This window comes from Corvus hawaiiensis, chromosome 28 (assembly GCF_020740725.1).
Source record: "Corvus hawaiiensis isolate bCorHaw1 chromosome 28, bCorHaw1.pri.cur, whole genome shotgun sequence".
Classification (NCBI taxonomy): Eukaryota; Metazoa; Chordata; class Aves; order Passeriformes; family Corvidae; genus Corvus; species Corvus hawaiiensis.
In genome coordinates this window covers 3929477-3957193 of record NC_063240.1, presented here as the reverse complement: position 1 = coordinate 3957193, position 27717 = coordinate 3929477, and the positions used below count along the sequence as shown (strand labels likewise).

General features: G+C 57.7%; 1 protein-coding gene across 1 annotated transcript in view; it reads right to left on the bottom strand.

Annotated features, from left to right (window-relative positions):
- Nucleotides 1-27717, bottom strand: part of ADAMTS10 (ADAM metallopeptidase with thrombospondin type 1 motif 10) — a 63236-nt gene that overhangs the window by 16453 nt on the left and 19066 nt on the right. Inside the window, 14 exon segments of the mRNA XM_048287841.1 lie at nucleotides 644-684; nucleotides 686-727; nucleotides 729-740; nucleotides 742-777; nucleotides 779-793; nucleotides 4643-4750; nucleotides 8793-8934; nucleotides 10991-11137; nucleotides 12811-12916; nucleotides 14059-14102; nucleotides 18041-18186; nucleotides 18546-18629; nucleotides 20009-20226; nucleotides 23089-23248. Coding sequence (XP_048143798.1) covers nucleotides 644-684; nucleotides 686-727; nucleotides 729-740; nucleotides 742-777; nucleotides 779-793; nucleotides 4643-4750; nucleotides 8793-8934; nucleotides 10991-11137; nucleotides 12811-12916; nucleotides 14059-14102; nucleotides 18041-18186; nucleotides 18546-18629; nucleotides 20009-20226; nucleotides 23089-23248 — 1301 coding nt within the window.

The window sequence follows — 27717 nt, the reverse complement described above, 5'->3', positions numbered from 1 at the left end:
GCCTGGCTGGGCACGGCTGGAGCGCAGCCCCTAAAATCTCCCTGAGTGCACAGAGGGTTTGCACAGCGGGGTTTGGGGTGTGCTGCAGCTCCGACACCAACACAGGGCACAGAGCTGGGCAAAGGCATTCAAAACCTGCCAAACCTTCCAGGAGTCATCACTGAAATGGAAGCAGGCCCGGCTTTGTGTGCAGGGACCCCAGTGCAGCTGTCCCTGATGCTCAGGTGACATCAAAGGACAGGCACTGGGCTGGTGTGGCACTGGGGGGAGTGGATTATTATCAGAATCGTAACAGGATGATGTACCTGCTCCACGGAGAACGGCCTGAGGGGGGCTTTTCCTTCTCTCTCTGCCTTTCCTCCCCCCACCCCCTCCCAAAAAAGCAGAGATGGAAGAGGCAGGAACTGTTGGATGAGCCAGTTCTCCAGCTGGGACATCTCCTGTCTCCTCAGGGCAGTGCTTCATTCACTTCTCAAGACCCTCAGGCACTTCCAGGGCTCAGAGGAGGGAAGGCACAGCCGGCACAGCTCCTTCCCCCCAGGAGCTGGGTGTGGGGCTGCACAGGCACCTGGATGTGCCTTCCAAGGGTTGGGGACACTGCAGGGCTGTGGTGACAGGGCCACCACCCACCCCCCCCACGTACCTGGGGCTGTCGCAGTGGCGCACGGACGAGGACACGCCGCCCGCCGCACGTCCGGCTGCACTCCCCCCACGATGACCACGACCCCCCAGGCTCCGTCCCACGCCCTCCGGCCGCGTCCCGAAGGGCACACACTCCCCTCTTGTAGCACCACTGCGGGGACACAGAGCTCTGAACACCCCAGGCACGGGCGCTCCTTCTCCCAGAGCTTCCACAGGGCACGGAGCCAGCTCAGGGCTGGCATCGGCTTTGATCCTGAGGGATCTGAGCTCGGAGCCGCAGCGGCCTCGGAGCCAAATTCTCTGAGGCAAAGAGCGCTCGCCTCTCCTTCAGGTCATGCTGGCAGTGGTTGTGCACACACAGTGGGACCAGTGTCCCCAGTTCCCACCCCAGTCCTGGGGGGACAGGCAGCCATGGGCAAGAGGTCCCATCCCACAGGGTGCCCAGAGCAGCTGTGGCTGCCCCTGATCCCTGGCAGTGTCCAAGGCCAGGCTGGATGGGGCTTGGAGCACCCTGGGCTATGGAAGGTGTCTCTCTGCCCATGGCAGGGGTGGCACTGGATGAGATTTAAGGTCCTTCCACCCCAAACCAGTCTGCAATTCTCCTCTAGAGAGGTCCTGGGTCCCACAGCTCACATCTGGTAAAAGCCCTTGGCACACTTCCAGGTGGTCTTGGATCAGAGTTGCTGCTGCTGGGCAGGGCCAGGATCCCAGGGGACACGGACACACCCACAGCCAGCTGCTCCCTCCCAGCACAGAGTGAGTTTTGGGTGTACTGGGAGCTCAGGTTGGGGTTGGCCTGTCCCAAATGTCCTGATCAGCAAAGGGCCCGGGTTAAAATCAAGCTTAAATCGTAACATCAGCATTGTGTCATCGTTCTGTGAGGATCCCTAAAGAATCCGCCTGTCCCCGTCCTACTGGCAGACAGATGCTCATGGAAATCTGCCTATGAAATATTTCCCTCAGCCCTGGCACACGTCCCACACCCCCTGGAGTCCCCAGCCATGCGAGGGACGGTGCCAGAGCCGCCGCCGCTGTCCAGGCACGGTGCCGGACACGGAGCCCTGGGGGCTGGGATAATCCCAGGAAGGAAGAAAGCACCATGTGCTCCTTCCAGGGGCCAGGAACCCACCCTGGAGCCGCTGGCACGGCCTCTCCTGGCTCCTCCCGAGCCAGCTCTCCATGGGCAGCTGGGGAAAAAACGCACGGTGGCTTCCCAGGAATCCCAGCTCATGATCCCTGGGGAGCACCAGCACCTCTCCAAAGGTGGAGGAGATGCTCTGCAGGCACAGCCTGGATATTCCACAATATTCCCAACACCTTGGGAATAGCTCCTAGGGGCTGTGGCCCCTTCCCTTCCCTTCCCTTCCCTTCCCTTCCCTTCCCTTCCTTCCCTTCCCTTCCCTTCCCTTCCCTTCCCTTCCCTTCCCTTCCCTTCCCTTCCCTTCCCTTCCCTCCCTTCCCTTCCTTCCCTTCCCTTCCCTTCCCCTTCCCTTCCCTTCCCTTCCCTTCCTTCCCTTCCTTCCCTTCCCTTCCCTTCCCTTCCCTTCCCTTCCCTTCCCTTCCCTTCCCTTCCCTTCCCTTCCCTTCCCTTCCCTTCCCTTCCCTTCCCTTCCCTTCCCTTCCCTTCCCTTCCCTTCCCTTCCCTTCCCTTCCCTTCCCTTCCCTTCCCTTCCCTTCCCTTCCCTTCCCTTCCCTTCCCTTCCCTTCCCCCTTCCCCCTTCCCCCTTCCCCCTTCCCCCTTCCCCCTTCCCCCTTCCCCCTTCCCCCTTCCCCCTTCCCCCTTCCCCCTTCCCCCTTCCCCCTTCCCCCTTCCCCCTTCCCCCTTCCCTTCCCTTCCCCCTTCCCTTCCCTTCCCTTCCCTTCCCTTCCCTTCCCTTCCCTTCCCTTCCCTTCCCTTCCCTTCTCCCTTCCCTTCCCTTCCCTTCCCTTCCCTTCCCTTCCCTTCCCTTCCCTTCCCTTCCCTTCCCTTCCCTTCCCTTCCCTTCCCTTCCCTTCCCTTCCCTTCCCTTCCCTTCCCTTCCCTTCCCTTCCCTTCCCCCCTTCCCCCTTCCCCCTTCCCCCTTCCCCCTTCCCCCTTCCCCCTTCCCCCTTCCCCCTTCCCTTCCCTTCCCCCTTCCCTTCCCTTCCCTTCCCTTCCCTTCCCTTCCCTTCCCTTCCCCGTCCCTTCCCTTCCCGTCCCGTCCCGTCCCGTCCCGTCCCGTCCCCCCCTGGTTAAAAAGTGCTTACAAAGTGGGGGAAAAGGGATGTTTAAAAGTGGGAAAAGCTGGGAAAAAGACACGGATAGGAGGGAAAAATGCCACTGTGGGTTCTTGGGGTAAGACAGGCGAAGCCATAACAATCACAGGAGATCAATTAATTGAAAAAAGGAGGATCTGGGAGGAGGAAATACCCAGAGGTTTGGGATGTGGGCACAGCAGAGCTTGGCTCAGCCTTCCCCCACACTGGGGGGCAGAGCACAGGAATTTTCCATCTCCTTTAATAGTTCATACTTCAAATCCCCTGATCCTTCCCTCTGCTCTCCCCAGGGGAGAGGGAGAAGCCAGTGAAGACCTTGGAGAGCTGCTCCAGCCAAGGTCGGGGGCTCACCCCAGCAGCTCCAGCTGGGGACAATGCAGACACTCAGCATAAAAGTGCATCTCCTTCCAGCCGAGGCCATCAAATCCCTCCCAAAGAACAAATGGATCCAAAAGGATAAGCACAGGAAGGTAACTGGGGGTTCAGAGCAAGCCAGAATCCCCAGAGGGAGCAGCTCCCAGAAATCCGGGGGGGCTGTGGCTGCTTCGCTTCCCTTCCCTCAAGGCTTTTGAAGAACCCTGGTTAAAAAGCGGTCACAAAATGGGGGGGAAAGGGATATTTAAAAGTGGGAAAACTTGGGAAAAAGCCATGACTAGGAGGTGAAAAATGCTGTAGTCCCTGTGATGTGCAGCAGGAGGGATGTGCAGCCCCTGCTCCTCTCTGCCCCAGTTCCCAGCAGCACTAAGAGCAGTGCTTGCAGAGAATCCTGCATTTGGCAGAGTCTCCCCTGCACCCCAGCTCCTCCCGCTTCCTAAGGATCTGAAACGTTTCTTGGGAATTACTTTTCTTCGAGTGGAAGGGGGAATGTCCCAGCCCTGATTCGCCCTTGCCCCAGTGTGCAGAGGCTCTTTGTTCGAGCGGTGCATTCACTCAAATGCTGGGAAAAACGGGTGTGGGAGGAGCAGGGAATGAAGCAATCCAGGCAAAATTCATGGTCGGGAAAAATCCTGCCCTCCCCTCCCTGCCGAGGGTGAAACCCCAAGGTTTCATCATAACCAGTTTTTCCCAAGTTCCTCTGAAAGCAGAAATCTGGGAAAACCAGGGGAAAAAATCCCTTTTCTCAGGCCAGTCAGGAGATCCCAGGGGATCCCAGGGGATCCCAGCAGACTTGGGGACACGGTGTTCATTTAAGGACATGGCATTGCTTGAGGTGACCTTGCTGTGCCTCAGGGGTGACACCAAGAATCTCACTGGAGCGGGGATTTCCCATTCCCCATTCCATATCCCATATCCCATATCCCACATCCCATATCCCACATTCCACATCCCATGTCCCACATCCCATATCCCACATTCCGTATCCCATATCCCATATCCCACATTCCCCATTCCATATTCCATATCCCATATCCCATATCCCATATCCTGTATCCCACATTCCACATTCCATATCCCATATCCCACATTCCACATTCCATATCCCATATCCCACATTCTGTGTCCCATATCCCACATTCCACATTCCATATCCCAGCACTGCCTGAGCTGAGCTCTGAGCTGGGCTTTGGGGTGATTTCTGGGCTCCTTGGCACATCCCGGCCCCCATCCCGGGCAGCTCTGGGCTCTGGAAGTCAGGGCTGGACCGGCTGCTGGGTGCTCCTAAATCAACTCCACGCCCCCAGTGTGAACAGTAATCCTGGTTTTTGCTGGAAAAGGGATCCAACCCCTCCGTGCCAACTCTTCCCGGTGCCCAGGGCTGCCTTACCCCCTTGTCGATGGTGTTAGTTTGGCAGATGGTGCCCTCGGCCGCGGGGATGCTGTTGGTGATGCAGCGGTTGCTTTTGCTCAGACACCACAGCTCGCTGCAGACCTCCTGGAAAGAGGGAGATGTGGGGAGAGACAGGGCCGGGGAGGGGGGCAGAGACAAAGGAACAAAACCCAGATTAGGATTTGCTGGCGCCAGGGGCAGCGTCACGCCCGGGAGGCACCAGCTGGGTGGGACATGGGGACACTGAGTGTCTTCAGCATGGTGGGGGCAACACGAGGCCAAACCCTGCCAGGTGCTGCTGGCCACGGTCACCCCGAGCTCACCGACAGCTGTCCCCCTTCTCTGGGCCCAGCCTAAGCCCTTCTGGGATTCCCTGGATGTGGAGGGAGCTCCGAGAGCCGACTCACAGCCAGCCCATGCCACAGAGGCCACCTCTCCTTGGGCACCTCGGTGGCACCGGAGCTGATCTCACTGTCCTTGTCCTCACCCCTCTTCCCAGGGCTGAGGGATGTTCCCAGTTGTGCATCTGTGCGGTGGAGGTTGAGCCCATTCCTGGCTCCTGCCGTGAGCATCCCGGAGCTGCCTCTGTGGGAATCTGGGGCTCCCTGGGAGCACCGACAGCACAGCTGGAGGTGCCCCTGCTCACAGTGTGACCACCTGGCTGCTGGCCACCTCCAGCCAGCCCAAGAATCCTGAAGGGAAGGTTCCTCTGGAAGTTTTAGAGCTGGTTTTGGAATAATCAAAATAATGCCAGATCCTGAGCCAGCCCTTCGGAATCGGGCACCTCTGCTCTCGGGGTCTGCTCGGTGCAGTTGTGTCCCCAGGGTGACACTGAGGACTCCAGACCTCTTTCCAGGAGGCTTCCTGAGCCACAGATCCCGAGCTTCAGCCCATCCTGACCTCTCAGAGCTCCAGCAAAAAAAAAAAATCTTCCCTTGGCTGCCGCAGGACCCACCCAAAAGTGAAATCAGGAAATTCAGGCCCTTTCCAGCTCATGTGTCATTCAATCCCCCCAGGCTGGACTTCAGCGCCTGCAAACTGCAAAGCAGCCCCTAAAGTCTCATTTCCTGCGTTTCCTGCCTGGTCCCCATCCTGCTCCTATTCCTACGGAAACAACCTATGGAAAACTTGCTGCTTTTCAGGAGCAGCTTGGGGTGACTGAGCTTATCCAGGAAATGTCGAACAGGTTCAGTGTCAGTGACAGAAACTGTCCTGAGGTGGGAGAGCAGAGCCTGAGCTGCCACGGCTGCTGCCACTGCCAGTGTCACGGAATCATGGAATTCAGCTTGGGAAAGCCCTCTAAGATCAGCAAGTCCAACCATCAACCCAGCACTGCCAGGCCCACCACTAAGCCCTGTCCCCAGGTGCCACAGCCACACGTTTTTGAACACTTCCAGAGATGGGGTCTCCACCACTGCCCTGGGCAGTCGATGCCTGAACGCCCTTTCAGTGAAAAAAATTTTCCCAATATCCAACCTAAACCCACCCTGGAGCAACGTGAGGCCGTTTCCTCTTGTCCTGTCGCTCGTCACCCGGGACAACACTGAGCCCCCCCGGCTGCCCCCTCCTGCCAGGGACTTGTGCAGAGCCACAAGGTCCCCCCTGAGCCTCCTTTGCTCCAGGCTGAGCCCCTTTCCCAGCTCCCTCAGCTGCTCCTGGTGCTCCAGCCCCTTCCCAGCTCTGTTCCCTTCTCTGGACACGCTCCAGCCCCTCAGTGTCCTTCTTGTCGTGAGGGGCCCAAAACTGACCCCAGGGTTTGTGATGCCTCAGCACAGGGGACAGTCCCTGCCCTGCTGGTCCTGCTGGTCACACCACTTTGGACACGAGCCAGGATGCCCAGGGCATTCTCAGCCAGCTGGGCACACTCTGGCTCGTGCTCCTGCCTGGCACAGTGACCATCAGCCCGGGGCAGGAGTGCCCCAGCAGGCAGCTCTGGCCGCCTGTCCCAGGGAGGTGACAGCCCGTTCCTCACCCCGGGGCCGATCCAGCTCTCCAGCCCCGCATTCCTGCCCCTGGCCACGGGTGAGCCAGCCAGCACCGATTCCCCCAGGAGAGGCTGAGTCAGAGACTGGGAATCCTCTGTGAAGGATGAGCTGGGATTGCTCTGCTCCCCTCCAGCCCCCAGAGTGCCCCAGGGAGAGCTGGCAGAGGGAAACCCGGGCGGGGTCCGTGCCAGGGCTGCGGGTCAGAGCTGCAAAGGGAATTTGGCTCCCACCTCCCTCGCCCAAGTCCAGCTGGAGATGGCTTTAAGCAGGGGAAGGAGAGAGTCTTTCCCATCTTCAGGCTCTGGCAGAGCCAGAGTGACCACTGGGAAGCAGGAGCCCCTTTTCCTGTCACCAAGGGCTTCCTGGTGACCTCCCAGCTCCAACCATCGACTCTCGGATTGGTTCGGGTTGGAAGTGACCTTAAAGATCACCTTGTTCCAGCCCCGGACACCTGCACTAGATGAGGTTGCTCCAAGCCTCATCCAGCCTGCCCTGGAATCCTCTCCATGCTCGTGACACCCATCCATCACCCCCTCTCCTGGCCTGCAGGAAGGGGTGCTGCCCTGCTGGCTCCATCCCTCTGGGGTTTGTGTCCAGGGGAACAGGGTGGGCTCACACACTGGCCCGGATTTACCCGCACACAATCGAGCCCTGGTGCCCTTTGGGTTTATCCCAAACCACCACAGGGCTGGAGGGGTCACCCCGGGAATCTTTTGTGATCCTTGGATATACACAGGAAGCATCTGCCTGGGCTAAAAATTAACTGGGAGCCAGGGGGAAGTTCCCATTCCTGCCTGTGGCTCAGCTGAGCAGGGGCACAGACCCTGGTGGATGGCACCTGACATGGGACACCACGACCATGGGACACCATTCTTTGGGGTCAGACTGCTCCTGCTGCATCTGCCCCATGTCCAGCAGGCTCCAGGCCCCTGGGCCCTGTTCAAGGCATCAGCTTTGCCCTTTTCTCACCAGGATGAGCGGGGGACACCTCCAGGAGGTGGGGCAGTGTGGGACCATCCCTCAGTGACAGCCTGGCTCATCCCGGGGCACTCAGCAGAGCTGGGCTGGGCTTTGCACAGTGACAGAGAAATTAAACCCTGAGCTGCTGTGTTTGCTCCTTCACAGCTTTCCAGGGCATGGACTGGGGCTGGAAAAGATCTCTGAGATCATCAAGTGCCACCTTTGACTGACCCCCAGATTTTCAGCCAGCCCAGAGCACTAAGAGCCACGTCCAGGCGTTCCTTGGACACCCCCAGGGATGGGCACTCCAAACCTCCCTGGGCAGCCCCTTCCAACCCCTGGCCACCTTTCCCATGAGGAAATGTGCCCCTGCTGCCTGTGCATCCCACTGCTGGCTCCTCTGTTTTCCCTAAAGGAACGTGGGTGCTTTGAGGAGCTCAGGCAGCCCTTCCATGCAGAGGGGCTCTGCTCAGGCCCTTGGCAACGTTCAGGACATGAAGAACAGCAAAGTGCCCAGCTCAGACCCTCTTTTCTCCTGGAGCAGCCTTTCCTTTCAGTGGTTCTCTGCGTTCAGAGACCAGGGGATGGCAGTGAGGTGGTGGGGATGGGGCTCACGTGGGCAGCAACCTCCAGCACATCCCTCACCTCACCTGGGACAAAGACTTTTCTCCTCCTGTCATGGAATCATGGCAATCAGCTTGGAAAAGCCCTCTAAGATCAGCAAGTCCAACCAGCAACCCAGTACTGCCAGGCCCACCACTAAACCATGTCCCCAAGTGCCACAGCCACACGTTTTTGGACACTTCCAGGGATGGGGACTCCACCACTGCCCTGGGTTTGAGTAAGCAGCACAATGACTTCTGGTGAGGATTATGGAAAATATGTCCTCATGCAAAGAGAGGGGAGGCTGCATGGGTGGGGCCTTAGGGACCACCAGCAGCCAAGGAAGAGGCAAGAAATCCCTTCCCGTGGGATTAACCTGATCCAAACTGGGCTGGGACCAACATTTACGGATGGGACACCCCCTGCTGCGTGCTCTCCCAGGGAAGCACGGCACGGAGCTCACTGGGAACTCCACAGTGCCCCTGGTTTGGGGCAGGACAGGGATGTGGGCAGCAGGGACAGCCTCATGGACCTTTCCTTCCCCCCGTCCCCCCTCCTCCGGCCCTGGGAACCGATAGTAAAGCAGGAAGGCTCTCTACCCCGTATTTACACTGGCGGGATTTGACTCCGTACTGGAAGCGGCACTGCTCGTCGGCATCGTAGGCCTGGCCCGGAGCCACCGTGGGGTAGATGAAATCCTGCTTGGGAGGAGCATTGTTCAGGCACAATCCCATCCCGGAGCTGCAACCAGAGAGGGAGAATCAGAGCTCAGGAAGGCCAAGGGGAGAGAGAGCACCGGGATGGGATCGGCAGCCGCCACTCCCAGCTCTGCTGGGGCTGAGAGGACAAATCTGGGTCTACTCTGGGCAAGAGAAGCAGCTCTGAAATCCCTCCAGCTGTGCACCCCAGGCTGGGAAGCACATCCTGGTTCCAAGGTAACTCTGGAGGTGTTGATCTGAGGGTTCATAGAATCCCAGGAATATCCTGAGCTGGAAGGGACCCTCAGGGATCATCAGTGCAGCCCCTGGCCCTGCCCAGACACCCCAACAACCCCAGCCTGGGCATCCCTGAGAGCGCTGTCCAAACGCTCCTGCAGCTCTGGCAGCCTCGGGGCCGGGCCCATTCCCTGGGGAGCCTGGGCAGTGCCCAGCAGCCTCGGGGGGAAGAACCTTTCCCTGAGCTCCATGCCCAGCCCTGACCCAGCTCCAGCTGTTCCGCTGGCTGTTGCCAGCCCCTGGCTGTCCCCGTGGCAGAGCCCAGGCCGGTGTGCCCAGGCCGGTGTGCCCAGCACCCTCAGTGGGCAGCGGGTGGGTAGAGCGGCTGCTCCCCCACCCAGCTGTGAAGCCCCAGCTGTGAGCAACCGGAGCCCCCAGCTCCAGGCCCGACCTCCTGCTCGCCAGAGCTCTGTAGGAGCATCCAAACTCGGCCAGAAACGCCTCTCCCTCCCCTTTCCCCGCTGCTCTCTGAGCTCCCCCTAAATCAAGGCTGCTGTCATCACCCCCAGCCCCAAATCCTGCACACCCCATGTGCCAGTGGAGGCTCCTGGAGCCCGGGGTGGCCAGCACGGAGCATGAGGAGCGGGAATGAACTCTCCATCCTCCTGCAGCCCTGCCAGGAGCTCGGGGTCAGCGGAGGACGAGGCAGCCTGGCCGTGCCACGTGCCTCGGTCACCAGCGTGGGGGACAGGCGTGGCCATGGCCGAGCTGCAGGACAGATGTGGGATTTGCTGCTGAGCCACGAGGTTTGGCCGAGCCCTGCAGGACAGAGGGAGCCCCTCGGGGAGGAGCCGTGGCTGCTCCTCTTTCTGCGTTCCAGGAGCTGAGCTCTGCTGCTCAGACTCCCTGGGGGCTTCCCTCCACACTGACCCCACACTTGTGCTGCTTCCCGTCGTCCCTCAAGCCCTGCCAGTCCTTCCTTCAGGAAGTGCCATTGTCCTACAAAGAACCTCACTGAAATGGATCCCCACTGATTGTTTTGGGATAGAAACCCAGGGGCTGCCTGAACCCTGCACAAGGGTTTGGCTCAGGCGTGATGACAGCCTTGAAACTCTGGGATTTAGGAGCCTAAATCATGGAATCATGGAATGCTTTGGGTTGGGAGGGACCTTAAAGCTCATCTCAGTCCACCCCCTGCCATGGGCAGGGACACCTCCCACTGTCCCAGGCTGCTCCAGTCCCCATCCAGCCTGGCCTTGGGCACTGCCAGGGATCCAGGGGCAGCCCCAGCTGCTCTGGGCACCCTGTGCCAGGGCCTGCCCACCCTCACAACAAAGAAATTCCTCCTAATACCCAATCTAAACTGCTCTCTTCCAGTTTGAATCCATCCCCCCTTGTCCTGTCCCTCTCCTGAATCCTAAAGGTGCTTTGGAAAAAAAGAAAACCAAAATCTTTGCCCTGCTTTGCTTGTTCACACTGAAAACTCCTCCTCACTGCCTGGAGAAAGCGCCTGCACCACGCAGACCCAATCCTGTCCCCAGACCCTCCTTCCCCATCACACCAACCCTTCCCTGCAATTCCTTCACTTCAGAACCACCCAAATGCCTCCAGGAGGGACTGATCTGTTTGGGAAGTTCCTGGATGTGGGGAACCCAAATAAAGCTCTCCCAGCTGCAACACAAATGGGTTTAGATGTTCAACAGGCAGGAAAAACACAGGAAAGCCTAAAAGAAGGCAAGAACGTGGCTCTGGGAGACAAGAGAGAAAGCGCTGGGGGATTTGGGGGCTTTGTTTGGCTTTCCCCACTCTCAGAAGAGACTGGGGGAGGCTGGAGGAAGGGCAGGGAGAGGTGGATTCCTTACTCTAGGAAGCTGGTGATGTAATCCCTGCTGCACGTGGACCACACGAACGGGTTGGTCTTCATGGTGATGTGAGCAGCCATCAGCTTGGCCGTCTCCTGCCCCCGCGAGCCGCAGCTGTTGCCGACGCCGTCGTGGTTCATGCCAAACCTGGAAACGGCCGCGGCACAGAGAGGAGGAGGTCAGCCGGGTTTGACACCGATGCCTCAGGATTTCAGCTCTTGTGCTGCTCACACATTTGTAATTCTGCAACTCCAGACTCTGTAGGAACCCAGAGTGCCGAGAATGTTTCTCTGCCTGTTTTTAAGGGTTTTTACCCCCCTGGACAACACTGGTATAGCTTTAAACCTTGGAAAAAATTACCAACAGTCAGACAACAACTAGAAAATACAGTGGTGGGAATTAGGTGATAGACTACGATGTAAGATTGTCATATGGTGAAAGATTTAGAGGTTTTAGGCTTCTCTTTATAGTAAATCGATAAGAGTAAAAAATATCAAAATGGAGGATTGTTGTTGTTCTCTAAACCTTCTTCTCCTTCTTCTACCACTCCGTATTTTGCAGTAAAAGTAGTTTGGATTGATTGGATAGAAAATTCCGCAGTTCCTAGTCGTGTTACTGAATAATTGGTAAGAAAGTGAAAATAATGTACGTTTTTAGTAACTGTTGGTTAAAATATCTTTAAAAGGCTGTGTAAATCTTGATAATTAGTCTTTCTCGCTCTCACTCCTATTTTTCCTCCTTCCATGCTGTACCTGGGTCACGCTAGTGGCTCAGTTCCTCTGATAAGACTTAACAAACAACTATCTGGAAGCATTGAAACTACAGAAGACTTCTCGCTTTATCTTCTAAACGCCTTGCAAGGACTTTCAGCAAATTCTCTCCCATCAGGAGAGACTCAATTTATGGCACAAAAACGTGTCAAGACTCCACACAGCCTGTTAGCTGCTGCTCTCCCATCTGGGTCAGACAAAACAATTCCTCTCCAGGCCTGAAAATCAAGGACACCTGACTGCCTCAGGCCTCAAGAAATGTAAACAACAGTGAGCTGGTGGGGAGCAAACCTGGAGTAAAGGACTTCATTACCTGAAGCTGTAATTGGAGGATTAACCCCCAATATGCAAATGGACCAAACTTATAACGATGCCTTGGAGTGGCTTCCTGAAAACAGAGGCTAGACAAGATGAAGGGAATACAAGTGGGTATTTATAGAGGGCTTTCAATAGGAACACCTTGGGCAGCCAAAAAGCTCCCGAGGGGCTACACCCAAGATGGACCCCAGGTCACAGGTTTTTCACACTTTTATAAGTTTGGTCCATTTGCATATCAAGGTTAGTTCTCCAATTACAATTTCAGGGAATGATGTCATTACCCCAAGTTTGCTCCCCCTTCCCAGAGGCTCAGTTTACATATTCTGGGGCCTGGGATAGCAAGGTGTCCTTGAGTCCAGGCCTGGAGAGGGTTTGTTATGTCTAACAGTAGCTAACAGGCTGTGTGGAGTTTTAGAGTTACACACTAAAGCAGTACAGGGTCCAAAAATAAAAAAGCTAAGCCCCAAGGCATCAATTAAAGCATGAAAACCCATGACCCATTGTCCATTTTTTGGGTGTAGCCACTGGGTGGGCTTCGTCTGCCCTAAAACTACTTAAAGGCCCTTCAATTCATATAATTGCTTTTTATTCTCTTGGTTTGGTCCAGCCTCTGTTTTCAGGCAGTCCCACAAGGCATCAGCACATCTGGATCATCCACAGAAGGGTTTCCAGCCCCTGTTGGCAGGAACAAACCAGCAGGAGCTGCCCGGGCGCCCGTGGTGCCGCACTCACGTGTGGCCGATCTCGTGGGCGATGGTGAAGGCGGTGGCCAGGCCGATGTCCTCGTTGATGCTGCAGCTCCGCTCCCGCTCACACATCCCGCCCACGGGGGCCAGGCCTGGGGAGGGGGACAGGGCTGTCACACAGGGCCACCACAGGGCGTCTGAGGGCACATGGAGGGGTGTGGGGACTGCCCGATGCGCTTCACACTCTGTAACACTGGGCACAGCCAGCTCCTTCTCACCGGCGCACTGGGCTGTGGGATGGACTCATGGCTATTACGGGACGTGGTCACTCAGCACTGATGATCAATTAACAGTGACAGGCTCAGAAATGCTAAGAAAGGGTCAAAATCCTCTGAATTTCATATCCAAATGGTGCAGAGGGGAGAAGCCCTTGGCATAACCCCAGTGGGGGAATCTCAGATGGGCTGCACCAGCTCTGGGGCACCCAAACCTGGCCGGGGAGAGCTGAGCAAGCCAGGATCCAACCTTGGTTCTGCCTGGCACCCAGCAGGAATCCAGCCTGGCTCCGTTTGGAGGACTGGATGATGCTGAAATTCCCCCTGAACTCTGACAGCAAATTCCCTCTGCCCACCCCAGCAGCACCAACTGTGCCTCTGCCCCAGGCCAGGGAAGGATTTGAGCCAGCCTAGCACCTCCAGCCTCAGCCTCCCTCCCAGGCTCCTCCTCTGCAGCCGCATCAGCTCAGAGATCCAGCAGCTCTCCCCTTTGCAGCGATCCAGGGCAGAAATCCCTCCCTGCCTGCTCCGTCTAGACCAGGGCAAGACAAATGAGGAGCTGCAGCCAGGGAGAGCTGCAGGGTCTGTCTGTGTCAATAAAGAACTCCCTTTACAGGCATCACAAAACCGCCGGATTTCTCCCTGCCCAGCCAGGAATGCTCCACCAGGCCATGGACAAACCCTAAATGCGAGTGGTTCTTAATCATCAGGCTGGGCTCAAGCCAGGGATGGAGCAGAGGAGAGTTCCAGAGCCCATCCGTCCTCAGGGCTGCTGGTTTGGTGTTTACAGAAGGAAGGAGAGGCTGGAAAGCACTGCTCTGGTCCTGGCTCTGCTGCTGGTGCTGGGGCAAAGCTTCACCTTCACTGGGAAGGGATGGAACAGCTGGGAAAGGGGAATGGGACAGGTGGGAAAGGGGATGGCACAGCTGGAAAGGGAATGGCACAGCCCACCCTCGCCACATTCCCGAGGTTCTGCGTGCTGCGGGGAGCTGCTGAGGGGGTGTCAGGATCCCACTCACCCAGGGTGCCACAGGGCTTGTTCTTGTAGATGCAAATGTCGTACCTGCGGAGGAGAGAAGGCAGCGTTAAGGACATGTCTGATTTTGGGGGCTGTCATTTTGCCGATGTGTTCACATCCAAACCACTCCAAACCAGCCTGTGGGACGTTCCTGGGACGGGAAGCACCAATGGTGACAGACAGGACATCCCTGGTCCAGGTTACACAACGCTCACTTTGCCCAGACTGGGATTCACTGAGGGTTTTTAATAATGGCATTTCCTGTCCTTCAACTCTGGGGCAGAGCTGAGCCAGGCCAGAGGTTTGGTTTTGATGAAATGTGGTGGTAGAGCATGAGCAGGGAAGGGAACGGAGCTGGGGAAGGGGCTGGAGCCCCAGGAGTGGCTGAGGGAGCTGGGAAAGGGGCTCAGCCTGGAGCAAAGGAGGCTCAGGGGGGACCTTGTGGCTCTGCACAAGTCCCTGACAGGAGGGGGCAGCCGGGGGGTCGGGCTCTGCTCGCAGGGAACGGGGACAGGAGGAGAGGGAACGGCCTCAGGCTGGGCCAGGGGAGGCTCAGGTTGGATATTGGGGAAAATTTCTTCATGGAAAGGATTATCAGGCACCGGAACTGCCCTGGGCAGTGGTGGTGGAGTGGCCGCTCCTGGAGGTGTTAAAAACATGAGCAGATGTGGCACTTCAGGATGTGGTTTGGTGGCAATGGGGAGTCGGTCGAAGGCTGGGCTCGATGATCTTGGAGGCCTTTTCCAACCTCAATGATTCCATAAATCAACAGGGACAAGGCTGTTCCAGACCTGGAGCTCTTTGGGTTTGGGTGGGCCCAGCTCTGCTCCCCAGCACTCCCGGGAGGCCTCGGGCACAGGGGGGAGAGGACAGGGCCGACCTCTGCTCTGTAAGCTCAGGTCTCTTGCAGGAAATGGCATCAATCAAATAGAGAAACCCAGAATCCCAGCATGGTTCAGGTGGGAAAGGACTTTAAAAATCATTCAGTTCCACCCCCTGCCATGGCAGGGACACCTTCCACTGTCCCAGGGTGCGCCAAGCCCTGTCCAGCCTGGCCTTGGGCACTGCCGGGGATGGGGCATATCAGCACTTCTGATTAAAAAATCGGTAATTCTGATTAAAAATAAAATAAAATAAAATTTAAAAAAAAAGGAAAACATTTCAGTTTGAAAACACGTTCCATTTCTAACCCCACTGTGGTTTCATGAAAACACTCAAGTGATTTTTTATATTTTTTCTTCTTTCAGTTCAGTGCTGTACTGAGAATTTCCCAAACAAATCCAATCTGGGTTGATTCGAGGTGACTCTTCCCTCTGTTCCTGGCCTCGATTTCCAGCCTTTGCATCCAGGAATCCGCTGTTTTCACTTCATTAGGGAACAAGGAAAGGCAAAACAAGGAGAGCAAAAACCTCCTCCAAATGGAAACGCAGCACCCTCAAAATGGGAAGAGCCGGCAGCTCCGAAAGAGTTTGGGTTAGAGAGGGAACATTCTCATGTCCTTGCAGAGATAAACATTTGGGGTTTGCAAATCTGGGCTGAAAGGGGCCGGGCTGAGAGCTGGGTAGGGTGGGACCAGTGGGGGGGACCAGTGGGGGGACCAGTGGCAGCTGGGCTGGGCCACCCCAGAGCCGGGTTGGGGTTGCACTGAGGATTGTGACCCCAGTGCGGGTTTGGGGACACCCATGGGGTGAGGATGGAGGATTGTGACCCCAGTGCGGGTTTGGGGACACCCATGGGGTGAGGATGGAGGATTGTGACCCCAGTGCAGGTCTGGGGACACTCATGGGGTGAGGATGGAGGATTGTGACCCCAGTGTGGGTTTGGGGACACTCATGGGGTGAGGATAGAGGATTGTGACTCCAGTGTGGGTCTGGGGACACTCATGGGGTGAGGATAGAGGATTGTGACCCCAGTGCAGGTTTGGGGACACCCATGGGGTGAGCAGGACAGGGGATTGTGACCCCAGTGTGGGTCTGGGGACACCGGGCAGGATCGCTCACCCCGGTGACCCCACGGGGATGAGGGTGCTGGGTGAGAAGTGCCAGCACACGAGGGGTTAAGTGCGACACATTCCCCGGGATGGCTCCTGTCCCTTCGGCCCCTGGCACTCCCTGGAAGTGCCCAAACCTCTCCGCTGCTCTCAGCAGGAAACCGAGCAAGCTCAGAACATTCGCGGCTTTGTTTTGAGCCTTTAAAGCCTTCCGAGGCTCCGCTTGGACACGTCCCCGCAGGAGAAAAAAGCCCCGAGCTCAGCAAGATCTTATCGGGACACCGGGAATTTATTGGGGCTGGGGCGGATGCGCCGGGCGCTGTCCGAGCCCAACGAGCGGCTCCGGGCTGGCTCCGACATCTGGAGGGAGGACGGAGAGCTCGGAGCCGGCGTTTGCATCCCACGCGTGTGGAGGGAGGGCAGGAAAAAGCCGCGGTCCCCTCGGGAGGGGGAGAATTTGGGTCGGAGGGGCCCTTTTGTCGCTCCTCTGTGGGGTCTTGTCCATGGGATGTTCCAGGCTCGCACTGGAACTGGAGCAGGAGAGCAGCGCAGGGATAAAGGAAGCGGCTCCCACTTGGAGACTCCCCTCTCCAGAACTTTCCTTTCCTGGCTTTCTCCCGCTCCGCAAGAGAGGGGGGAAAGGCACAAATGTTGGGTTTGCCTCGGGCCTCTCCCGGGATGTTTCGCCTCTGTCCAAGCAGGGATTTGTGGGCGCTGGAGGGACAATCGTGGACGCAGCCGGCAGCACTTGGAGAGCTCAGCACTCCCCATCCCCTCCACTGTCCTGTGGCCTTCCAGACACTCTGCCATTCCTTCCACTGTCCCTGTCATCCTCTCTGTGTCTCCCTCCCTCCCTCCTTTTCTTCTCCCCTCCCTCCCTTCCTCCCTGCCATTCCTTCCACTGTGCCTGTCATCCTCTCTGTGTCCTCCATCCATCCATCCATCCATCCATCCATCCATCCATCCATCCATCCATCCGTCCCTCCATCCATCCGTCCCTCCATCCATCCGTCCCTCCATCCATCCGTCCCTCCATCCATCCATCCCTCCATCCATCCCTCCATCCATCCCTCCATCCATCCATCCCTCCATCCATCCATCCCTCCATCCATCCATCCATCCATCCATCCATCCATCCATCCCTCCATCCATCCGTCCCTCCATCCATCCATCCATCCATCCATCCATCCATCCATCCATCCCTCCATCCATCCGTCCCTCCATCCATCCCTCCATCCATCCATCCATCCATCCATCCCTCCATCCCTCCATCCATCCGTCCCTCCATCCATCCGTCCCTCCATCCATCCGTCCCTCCATCCATCCATCCATCCATCCATCCATCCATCCATCCATCCATCCATCCCTCCCACACCTCTGCCGCCCCAGGCTCGAGCACTCACCATTTCTGATGGGTGTTTTGTCCTGGGTGTGGCAGCTCAGAGCCCTTCACGAAGCCCTCAGGGCCTGACCCAGCACCCAGGTCCCTGAGCTGACCTCCCCTGCTGTGACAGGAGCACAGGGACACCGGCAGGGCAGGGCTGTTCCAAGGAGAGAGCTCATCCTGACACAGAGGCATCTAAAATGAGCTGAGCCACATCCTGGGCTGCTGGTGCTGGTCCCAGTCACAGGATCCTGCTGGAATCCTCTTCCCCTTTCAGAGCAGGGGCTGACAGGGGTCTCCATCCCAGCAGGAAGCTCCAGGATTCCAGGCTGGGCTCCTGCTGCCTTTTGGGGCAGAAATGCCCCGTGGCTGCACACTGAGCTCCTTGAGAGCCCAGCAAAGACTGAGGGAAGACTGGGGGGTGACAACCATCTGGAGTGGAGGGTGATAATGAACTGGAGTGGAGGGCGATAACGAACTGGAGTGGAAGGTGATAACCATCTGAACTGCAATAATCTGCATCCAACTGAGGGCCAGGGAGCCTTGGATGAGCCCCTTGGACAGAGGCTGGAGACAGCTGCCACCCTACCGCGAGGGGACAGCGCTCACCTGGTGATCAGCACGGCGGTGTCGTGGTTGGCTATGCCGTTCTCGGGGATGGCGTTCCCGTTGCCGTTCCTGTTGACGATGGATTTCTGCCACTTGCAGAAGCTGTCCAGGGATTTCCCGGCGTGGTGGTTGATCTCCAGTGTGGGCTGGAACGGAAGCAGTGGGAGAGTGTGAGCCCAGGAAAGCTCTGGTGAGAAGGCACTGCCCATTCCGTGCCGGCAGAGCGCTGACACCACTCCAGACACCCCCAGTTTCTCATGGGAAAGCAAGAAAAGTGGGGCTTTAGGAGAACTAAAGCTGCTTAAACCTCCCTAAAGTCACCTTATCGTGGAAAGAATCAGATTCCCAGAGGTCTCTTCAGCCCAGTCCCCCGATGACGTTGGGAGGATGTGGAGCAGCCAGACTGCACCGAGGGGGGCGGTGGGGGGAATTCCTGGGAGTGGCATCCAGAGGGGACACACAGTGCAGACACAGGACAGGAGAGGCTCAGCAAAGCCCAGCTTACCTGATCCTCGGTGAGCAGGATCAGCCGGGTCACCAGGATATTGACAATATTGCCCAGACTCGAGTCCTGGAAAAGTTTGGCAACCTGACCTCCAAGAAACAAGAAAAGAGGAGTCTTAAAAATGAGCTCTGTGGCCGGATGAGCTGGGGAGGGCTGGGCACTGCAGGGAGTCGGGGCTGGGGTCTGAACACAACATTTTTTTTGGGAAGCAGGGGTGGGAATGGGACTCCACACCATCACCTGGATCGCAGAATTCCCTAAACCACGTTCAGAGCTCGCTGTCTCGGAGCAGTGAAGCCAAAATCCCGCAGCAGCTGCTCCTTGCCAGGAGCCCAGCTGGGGGAAGCCCCTGCTCCTGGCATTTTGTGCAGCCCCGGGGATGGAGCTTTGCCGAGGGGAGGGCACAGATCCCTCGGGAATAATGGAGGAGGCCACAGATCCCCCGGGAATAGGGGAGGGCACAGATCCCTCGGGAATAATCGGGGAGGGCACAGCATCCCTGGGGAATCGGGGAGGGCACAGATCCTTCGGGAATGAGGGAGGGCACAGATCCCTCGGGAATAATGGAGGAGGCCACAGATCCCCCGGGAATAGGGGAGGGCACAGATTCCTCGGGAATGAGGGAGGGCACAGATCCTCCGGGAATGAGGGAGGGCACAGATCCCTCAGGAATCGGGGAGGGCACAGATTCCTCGGGAATGAGGGAGGGCACAGATCCTCCGGGAATGAGGGAGGGCACAGATCCCCCGGGAATGTGCCGTCTGGGGGTGTCGCAGAGCAGATGAAACGCTTCGAACCCGGATTGTTCGAAAATCTGGCGTCGGCTTTAGAAATGCAAACCGTGAAAAGCGATCCCGCGGAGGCCGGGACAAAGAGCCCTCCCAGAGGGGCTTTCAGGGGATTGATGGATAACTTCCCAGCCCGTCTCACCTCGCAGGAGGATCCAGCACGGCCGATTCAGGCTGCTCATGCATCCAGCCTGGTACCCTGCCGCCAGCAGTGCCCCAAAGCAGAGCCACAGCTCGGGGGGGGATTTCTGCCGGCCCCGCTCGCTGCTCAGCCCCCAAGCGTGAGAGCTCCCTGTCCTTACGCTTTCCCATGTGTTTCTCAGCTCGCCTGGCCGCATTTGCAATGCTAATTTGAGCTGGGAGATGCTGTTCAAAGAAAGGCTTTTGTTCTCGCAGCCCGGATCCGCCGTAGCGCGGTCAGACAGGCCAGATTGACCTCTCCGGCCTCCGGGGTCCCACTGCTCAGCAGCAGCAGCAGCCTGGCAGGATTTTTGACCCCAAAGCCTTGCTCTGAGCCTGGGGAGAAGCCACTGCCAGCCTGCAACAGATCCGATTCCCCCACTGCGTCCCCATCCCACTCCTCGCAGGAAAAGTTTTCCCAGCCGGGACATTTGGGGTGATGAAGAGGAGTTCCCGCCCAGCCCGCCAGGTTCCTGGTGTGGGTATAACACTTACAATATTCATGATGGCCAGGATGTACTGCTCGATGTCCCTGCGGCCGTGGTACCCCACCATCATCTTGTCGGCCACCACCAGGGTCTCCACGTAGCGCTCAGTGCTCACCGACCTCTTCAGGGGCAGCTGCCCCCGCTGGCTGTGGTTGCCCGATGGCTTCAGAGGGGAGGGTTTCAGCGTCCTCAGCCACCAGTGCCTCCCCTTCCAGGGCTTCTCATCTGCGGAGGGAACGGGACGGTTCTGGTGCCCTCGGGCAGGAGCTGCCAGCCCACAGGGGTGAGGGGTGGGTTCGAGGGGAGGAAAGGCCACGGAGGGCTCTTTGTGCACCACGTGTGGACACAGAAAATGTCCCAAAGGCAGTCCAGGGCTGTCCCCAGGCTCCTGCTGGTATCTCACCTGCCCTCCTGTCCCCTCCTGCCAAACAGCTCTGTGCCCATCCCACCACAGCCCCAAACCCCTCCGGGCTGCACAGCCCTGCCCTCACCTCTGCCCCAGGCTGCGTTTAGAGACTGCACAGCCATAACCTGAAAATGAAGCCCTTGCAGACCCTCTCCTCTTCCCTTTTCCTGCCAGGACCTGGATTTAGGACCTGACCTTTCCACCACAGAAAGGGCTGCAGCCTCCACAGCAGCAGCAGCAGCTCTGTAGGACTTTGCGTCCAGCGCCGCTGACCTGAGCCTGGGGATGTCCCCAGCAGGGCCATCGGCTCCAAATTCTCCTCCTGGAGACCACCACAGGGTAGGGGAGGTGCCTGGGAGGCCCCAGCCCCGCTCCTGCCCTGCCTGCAGATCCAGCTGGATCCTTTCCCCTGCTCTGAGGCTGGATCATCAAACACCCAGCGAGGCTGGGAACACGGGCACACCCCAGGCAGCCCCACAACCTCCCAGCTCCAGCTCCTCCAGCTGATCCAGGGGAGCTCCTGGGGGTGTTCAGGGACCAGGAGTGCTGGGCAGGACAGGACAGGACAGGACAGGTCCAGCCTGCAGGACAAGGGGATGGGGTGGCCTTGCTGGGGCCGTTGCACTGTGGTTGCTCTAAACTCCCTTTGGCCCGTGGCTCCCACTGCTCATCTCTGCTTTCCAAGAAGCAATCAGGAGCGGGCTAAATTATTTCTGGAAGCTGGGGAATGTGGCAGAGAGTCAGCAGGAGGGGAGTCTGCTGGAGCTTCATGCAGCATGGCTTTGGGAGCTGGGACAGGCAGCAGGCCAGGGAAGCATGGGGCGGCTCCAGAGGTGCTGGTGAGTCTGGGGACACTCAGAGAAGGTGACAGTGCCCTGGTGTCCCCAGAGGCTCCATCCCTTCCAGCAGTGACACCTCATCTGCTCAAGTGTCACCGCTGGGGCAGTGATGGACATCCTGCAGGGACACCCAAGCAGGAGCAGCAGGGCCAGCTCTGCTCTGTCCCCACAAACTGACCCACGAAAAGCCCCTGGGCCCTGCTGCAGGGCTGGCATTTGCCCTCAGCCTCAGGGAGCCTCTCTGGGCCGAGGGAGTGGCATCCTCTGGGCCCACAGCCTTCTGGGCAGATGGCGAAACTTTGCTTGTTCACAAGGGCCAGGGATTCCAGTCAGGCTCTGGGACAGACTGGTGGGACAGGCAAGGACCAGAAGGGCACACGGGGAGAGGCCAGGGCAGGCCTTTGTGGGTCTTTTGGAGGTCAAAGCCCTGGAGGTGCAGAAATGGGGTCGATGTGCGGTCACCATCCTCACTAAACATCCCCCAGAGCCCCCTGTGACGGACCAGGCTCCACATCCCACCCTCCAAGGCCCTTTTCCAGCTGGTCCCCATCAGCAGCAGAGTTACCCCAACATGGACACGACCTGCAGTGACCAAACCCCAAAGCCGAGGCTGTGCTGAGCACACGTGAGCTGCGATTTCCCAACGCTCTGCAAATTGGCCAAATCCGGGAGGATTCTTCTGAAGAAAAACAAGAGGTGTTTTTTTCCTCTTCTGTTCCATGCTCTATTTACAAATTTTAAAGCCCTGCTGTGGGGAGGAGAGGATGGGAGCTTCCCAGAGCCCAGGCCACCAGAAATGGGTAAAAGTAACACAGAAAAATCTGGAATTTGGGAGATAAATTTGGTTCTGTGCCACGTGGAGCAGGGTGGACCTGTTCTGGCAGGATTTTCCCAGCCTGTTTCGGGCTGGATTGAGGAGGAGGAGGTGGTGGGAGCGTGTCAGAGACTGAAACAGTTCACGCCTCAAACATTGATATGAAAGAGTTTTGCCATTGTCACAAAATATAAAGAGGCTACAACCAAAGAAGCCTCCCTGAAGGTGCCTGACTGGGACTTTGGACTGTAAGTTAAACCACCTAGATAACGCTATTGTTCAATCATCCTGGCCTAGGGAAAAACAAACGAGGCTGAGGGAGAGGAATGCATCCACAAGAAAGCCAAAGGCAGCAGAGAATCCTCCCTGGCTGGGTTTGGGGTGCAGAAGCCAGGTTTACTCCCCCCTACCCCCGAAATGAGGGTGGGGAGGAGGTTTGGGGTGTAACCTCTGCTCAGAGGCACTGAGCACCCGTCCTCCCTTACACAAACCGGCCCAGCTGCGGAGCCCCCAACCCCACACACCACACCCACGGGACATTCAGGGGAGAGGCAGCTGAGGGGGTGTCAGAATCCATCAAAGACCCCCCCAAGTTCCCCCCCCGAGTCATTCCTGAGGCCTTGCAGCGCAGGGCTGCACGTGATGCAACAAACCCGGGCTCTGTTGTAAGAGAAAATGCCAAACTCCCCCCAGGGAGGTGCCTGGGTTTTCCTACCCGGCCTCAGCTCTATGAACCCACGGGATTCTGTGCTTTTTGGGGGGACCTTCACCACCAAGACTAGCTGGAGAGGATCAACAAAACACCCTTGGGATCCACGGAATGGTGATATTTACCTTATCCTGTCCCTGTCACTCTCTTTCTGTCCCACACGTCTATTTTCTATTTCTTTCTTCCTCTCTCTCTCTCTCATATTTACTATCAAATAAAACCCACGCTGCTGCCACTGGCAGATGGTCTCGTCTGCACCTTAATTCGGGCAGAGGCGTTTCTCAGGACTTTAACGAGCGGATCACGACAGAGCACCTACCCAGCACTCCGCAGGCTGCGTCCATGTGCGGGTACTGCAGGGACGAGCGCTTGTACACGACGTGGGGGCTGCCCTTGCCCTCTCCCCCCGTGCTGACGTTGGCTCCAGGGCTCAGGGGCTCGATGAAATATTCCTCCTCGTCCGCCACGATCACCCCGTGCTGCAGGAGGGAACAGAGGGGAGGCAATAACCGAGGTGAGGAGAGAGTTGTGGGACAAAGGTGGCTGCTCGCAGTGAGGTTTTTGCTGATTGGCCCCGACTTTCTGGGGACTGACAAAAGTTGTGGAGGAATCCTGCACAAACACTGAGCTGCAGGAACCCACAGAGCAGAGGAAGCCCAGCCAGATGGTGGTGGATGCCTTGGGACATCTGTGCTCACTGAAGTCCTCTGGAAATCACAGTCTGAGTTATGAATGAGTTGTTTCCTATTCCACCCACTTGGTCTCAGCGGGATCCCTGTGGGATCCCAAACACCGCCCGCTCAAACACTGCAGCTCTGAGCTCGGCCTCCCCAAAAAACCCTCCCAAGCAGCTCAGCACCATCGTCACCAGCTGGGAACTCGGAGCTGCAGAGAGGGGTGGATACCCAGAGGCTTTGGGAAACACCCCAAATGTTCAAAATCTGAAGGCTGATTAAGCAGAGGCCACCAGCAGAGCCAAACGCCTTCTCTGGAGCCTGGATGGGGCATCCCAGCCCCTCGTACACCTCGGATTGGCCACGTCAGTGAGATGAGCTGGGGTTTGCTGCCTTATTTTAGTTTTTGATTCTTTGACTCAATCTCTGCGAGCCCAGGCTTTGCTCTCAGAGTGGACCCACACGAGGCAGTGACAGCCAGGAGCAGCAGATCCTGGTGAGATGATCACCAAACCCACCAGGGACTTGCAAGGTCCCTCCTCTCCACCCTCACAGCAACATTCCCTCTGCCTGAAAGGTCTGAGCAACCCAAAAAGCTTCTGGTAGCCCAAGACAATCCCAATTCCTGGCACTGAGGAATTGAATTCTCCAAGGAATGCGGTGTCCCTTCAGCTGAACTTCACCAGCAAGTGACAAGGCACAGGAATGTGCCCGGCATGGCTCAAACACGATCCCAAAAGTCCAAGAGACAAAAGTCCCGGCTGTCACCCCCCTCCCTGGGTGCAAACGCAGCTCTGGGTGCAGAGACACCCCTGCCCTGCCTCCAGGGGTGTCCTTTGGAAGGGACAGCGCTTTTCCAGCTCCCGCTGTGCCCGACGGATGGGAGCCCTGCTCTGCCAGGATGGGGAGTAGGGAATTCAATCCCTTCCATGGAAGCACCACCTGGAGCAGCCTCACCGCCGGCTGTGGGTGGGGGAGCCTCTCGGGGGGCTCAGTCCCTCCCTGCCGGGGCTGTCGCCGTCCCCTCCCCGGCCGGAGCTCAATCGGGGCAGTGTGTGAGCGGCGAATCCCGGCCCCCAGTGCCGGGGGGATTTCCTCCTGCCCGGGCTCTGCTGCTCTTGGCTCGGCTCCACCTTTTCCAACACAAGCGAGGTACTGTGAGGTTACCCTGGCCGGGCTCCGGCGGGAGCCGAGTGCCGGCAGAGCCAGCTGGAAAGGCTTTGTGGGATGGGGGGAAGGAGGTGAGAAGGATGGGGGGAGAGCACCGGAGGGGAGAGCACGTCCTGCCCCAAACCCATCCCGCTGGAAAAGGGATGTGCTCACCCCAGCCTCTGCAGAGGCTCCACGCCTGCCTGGCACCTTCCAGCAGCGAGGCTGGGATGTCACAGGAGCCTGAACATTGTCCCATCGCTGACCCCAAGGGCTGAGCTCTGAGGGCCGGGCGCTGGATGTGACACAGGGCTGGTGAAGGGGGTGGGGAGAGGTCCTGAGAGAGCCCTGTGGTTTGTGGGGGAGCTGGGCTGGATGTCCTGTGTGTGATTCACGCAGGTCAGCTGCAGAGCGGGGAGGGTTTGCACTGTCAGCTCACACCACAGCCCGGCCTGGGCCAGCTCTCCCAGCTCCTGGAAGAGCCGTGTGGCAGCGGGGCCACCTGGGTCCATTCCTCCTCATCTGGGTCCCTCTGGGCACTCCTGTCCATGCTGGGCTCAGGGGACTAACCAGGAAAGCTGCCCCTGGATCCCTGGCAGTGTCCAAGGCCAGGCTGGACATTGGGACTTGGAGCAGCCTGGGACAGTGGAAGGTGTCCCTGCCCATGGCAGGGGGTGGAATGAGATGGAATTTAAGGTCCCTTCCATCCCAAACCATTCTGGGATGCTCTGATGAGGACCTGGCCTTTCAGCTGTTCCTCTGCCACAAAAGGGGAAAGAACATCCCTTCTCTGCTTAGTGTTTTCTCCTGGCTGTGATTGGATCCTTGGGATCTCTTGGGATGAAACACAGGGATTCCAGCTGAGGTAAAGCTGCTCCCTGGAGGCTCCTAGCTGCTTGGCCTTTCTGGCAGCTCAAAACACGGAATATTTTTGAGAACGGACCATGGCACCCTTTGCTTCCAACAGAGGCCACATGGTGGGGTCGGGGCTGTCCCGTGCAGGACCAGGAGGGACTTTGATTTCCTCATGGGTCCTTTCCAGCTCAGGATATTCTGTGGTTCTGTGGCTCTGGGAACTGGGTGACTTTCTCCTGGCTGAGCCTGAAGCTCAGCAGGGTGTGGGAGATGTGTGGGGTGAGCCCTGCTCCCTGCCTGCCCTCGGGCCAGGGTGACAGTGCCTGTGGCTGGGGAGAGGAGTCCATGGGAGAGTGTCCAGGTATTGGGAAGATGAGTCAATGGTTGAGTGTCAAGAAATTGGGAAGAGGAGTCCCTGGGAGAGTGTCCAGGTATTGGGAAGATGAGTCAATGGTTGAGTGTCCAGAAATTGGGAAGAGGAGTCACTGGGGGCGTGTCCAGGTATTGGTATCCAAAGCTGATGCACTGTGAGGGTTGTGTTGGGAGTGTTCAAAACCAAAGTGGTTCAAACCCAAATTCTGTGCTTGCAGGCACAGGAATTCCTAAGGGATGTGGGAGCTGGAGGACAGGAGGATGGCCTGGAACTGCTACTGCTGTTGGACACAACCCCTCTCCCTCCTCCTCGTGCTCAGCTCACCCCGTACCCAGCACCGGGTCCCAGTTTGTGCCCGGTCACCACCACAGTGCCCGAGTGCCCGGGCAGCATCACCCGTGCAAAGCCGGGTCAGTGCGGTGCCCCCTCAGCAGGACCCAGCACCTGGGGACCCCCTTCTGTCCCCTGCAAAGTGGGTGCTGCCCTCCTGGAGCGGAGCCTGCTGGGGATGAGGGTGGGCACGAGCGGATCAGGGTTACTGGTCACCCAGAGAGCTGCACAACATCTCCCACGGCAAGTCCAGCCCTCTCTCTACCAGCTAAAAACATTCCAGACTCCTCTTGCCCAAATTCCTGACCCCACTCGTCCTGACTGAGCCCAAAGTTCTCCTCCCCCATCCTCGCCGTGTCCGTAACTCCGGAGGGCAGAAGGACAGAGTTCAGGCAGAGGAGAGGTTGTTGGATGACCCCCTGTCCCTCTCTGTGCCTGGCTGCATTTTCCTCCAGACAGCTCTTGGTGCCTCTCCAGAGCTAAGCACAGCCTGGGGACCGAATTCTCCCAGTTCCAAGTGCTTGCCCCGGCCTTTCTGCCCTGTGGGGTGGGCGATGCCAGATCCCTCTCACTGCCAGCAGCACCCAGCTCACCCTCTGGGAGCACCACGAAATTCCCTGGGACTGGAGCAGAGTTCCCACGTCCAAACAAAGGGCTCGGGAAGCGGGAGTTGGTGCGGCTCGGAGTGTTGGCTGTGAGCTGGAAACTTTAGACTCTGCGATATAATGAGTCAGATTCTCATTTCTGTTAATAACCCACAGCACTGTTCTGGCAGGGTCACCCAGTAATAAATCAAATGGGAATTCATTCCCGTTTGGAAGCTCTTCCTCACTGCCAGAATGCTGCAAGGAGGTGGGGCTGCAGCAGAAATGTGAACCTGGCCTAGAGAGACTTTTTCTACCCCTCCAAGGGAGCCATGAGCCTTGGGATTCACTCACGGGGTTTGTTTGCTCCATCTCTCCATCTGGCAGCTCAGGAAATGTGCTGTGTGAGCCAGAAATATCAGAAAATCACAGAAAAATAGGGATGGAAGTCCTCAGTCTATTCCCAGGGCTGGGAGAGCTAATGAATCATACCTGGAGGGGTTTTGAGAGCCTTTTGTCTGGCCTGTTCCTAAAGATCTCCCAAGACCTCACTCTCTCCAAGCAACCTGGCCCAGAGCTCAGCTGTTCTTACACTCATGTCCACCACTAAGATTCCCTGCTGATATTTAGGACCAGGACGTTCAGTCTGAGCTGTCAGGACTTGGAAAATCAACCATTCCCACCCTCCTTCCCACAGCCTTGCTGGTTTTGAGGAAATGCCACCTTGCCCTGTCTTGACGTTCCCTTTTTCATATGGAAAAACTGATTATTTCAGTTTTTTCCCCTCAGAAGCGACAATTTTTTAGCTCCTAAAACATGGGCAGAAGCGACTGGGAACCCCAGGAATGCATCTGCAGTTGGAGGGATCTGGATGCACTCCTGACATTCCAGCAGCGCTGGGAAATCCCTCCCCGCCCGCAGCAGCACACACAAAACAATTTTTGCCGTTACTGTTGGAAGAACTTGGTGAGAGCCAGGTCTGG